This window comes from Echinops telfairi, unplaced genomic scaffold, assembly GCF_000313985.2.
Source record: "Echinops telfairi isolate 266 unplaced genomic scaffold, ASM31398v2 ScPeMD7_7469;HRSCAF=8507_0, whole genome shotgun sequence".
Lineage (NCBI taxonomy): Eukaryota > Metazoa > Chordata > Mammalia > Afrosoricida > Tenrecidae > Echinops > Echinops telfairi.
The window spans coordinates 21,794,698-21,796,530 of NW_022111372.1; the positions used below are offsets into that span (position 1 = coordinate 21,794,698).

Genomic DNA, 1,833 nt, shown 5'->3' on the forward strand with positions numbered 1-1,833 from the left:
TTAACTCCTTCCCATTAACCTGCTTTATTCTCATCAAAGAATTTTTTCTATCTGAATTCTTCTTCCATAGATTTCAGGGTATTACTTTGTTTTGTGTTTAATCTCTAAATGCTAAAGTGCAAACACTCTGAGAGCAAACAACTTGTTTATAACCTTATTTTTCTACTCTGTCCTTAGTGTTTAGGATGGGGTACCAAAATATTTTTAAAGATATTTGTTGAGCATGAGAATTAAATCAGAGTTTTCAAAATACATAAACACACTTACTTATATTCCTATCAAATTCAGATAACGATTTATTTATCTTCTCTAACTTATCCTTTTTATTACTGAGTGTGTTAGTCTGAGTAGACTAGAGAAATAAATTCAGAAAGACACTCACATGTGTATAGGAAAGAGCTTTATATACAAAAGCTATTGAATATTGAGAAAACATTCCAGCCCAGCCCAGATCAAGTCCATAAGTCTGATATTAGCGCATATGTCTGATACCAATCTATTGGTTATTCTTTAGACTCATGAAACACATGCAATGACACTGAATACAGGAAGATCAGAGGCCAGTGGGTGGGAAGTGGTGTGGATCCAGTGGTGTTGTAAGCATCTCAGCATTCGCAGCGGTCTCCACATGGCTTCTCCAGCTCTCAGAGTTCTGTCTCCATCAGGGTAGGTGCATGTGGCTTCTCTTCAAGGATGTCTTGCAGGGAGTGATCAGAGAGAGTGTGTGTCTCCTGCCTCCAAGGAGGAATATCAGAGTTCCCAGAATCCTCAGAAGAAGGCAATGCCCACCCAGAGGCCTCCTTGGCTATCACCTGATTGGCAGTCTAGACTCCATCCTTCACTCATTCCTTTCAAAATAATGAATGATTAAATACATAACTACCATAGTGAGTTTCTTTGCCCTCATGATTAGCACTCAATTCTGATTCTATTTTCTCACTAAGGTTGGACATTTTTCTTTTAAATACCCCTTCAAATATCCTAAACCATCACTTCTCATTGAGATTTTTATCATAAATTTCTAAATACTGTAACTTGTTCTCTTTTACCACTCACACTCCATCTTAGTCACCATTTCCAAAACACAGTTCTGAAAATATGTATTATTTGTGTTTAGTTGTGTATATTGCAGAGTGTGTAAGCTGCTGGTGAAGAAATATTTTATATGATACAAGTAGAAGAACATAAATTAATGAAGAAACTAAGATTCAGTCAACATATTGTTGGCTCAGTAAACAATGGAAGTCATAAAATCACAAGAATTGTTGAATGCATAAACAACTACAAAGACATTTGTATATTTAGAAACATTTTATTGAGAATACATTAATAAATCAATTTCTCTCAAGGGAGAACCAAGGCATTCAGAACAGAGACTGAGAGATCAAGGTATTAAGGGATGGCATATGGACACTTGTCAGACCTGTCATAGAGCCTCTGAACCTAAAGGTAACATTCTAAGGAGTAGGGACTTAGAGATCAAAAGCTTTCTCTATAATCTTGCACAGGGGTTCTTGAATCAGCATTATCTTGATGTGAAATTTTGAGAGGAAATGGTCCTTTGATGGTGATGTTCTAGCAGCAAGAAGAATAGCATCTCCTGTAGCCACAGCAGCCAGAGCCATAGCCACAGCCATAGCCTGAGCCATAGCCTGAGCCATAGCCACAGCCATAGCCTGAGCCATAGCCACAGCCATAGCCTGAGCCATAGAGGGAGCCATAGCCACAGCCATAGCCAGAACCATAGCCACAGCCATAGCCTGAGCCATAGCCACAGCCATAGCCTGAGCCATAGCCACAGCCATAGCCTGAGCCATAGCCACAACAGCCAGA

The 1,833-nt window shown here is 39.1% G+C and overlaps 1 protein-coding gene across 1 annotated transcript in view; it reads right to left on the bottom strand.

Moving 5' to 3' along the window:
* Positions 1–1,575: 1,575 nt before the first annotated feature.
* Positions 1,576–1,833, bottom strand: part of LOC101661339 (keratin-associated protein 6-2-like) — a 6,361-nt gene continuing 6,103 nt past the window's right edge. The window contains exon 3 of the mRNA XM_045284530.1: positions 1,576–1,808. Within this exon, the coding sequence (XP_045140465.1) occupies positions 1,576–1,808 (233 nt within the window). The remainder of the gene's footprint in view (positions 1,809–1,833) is intronic.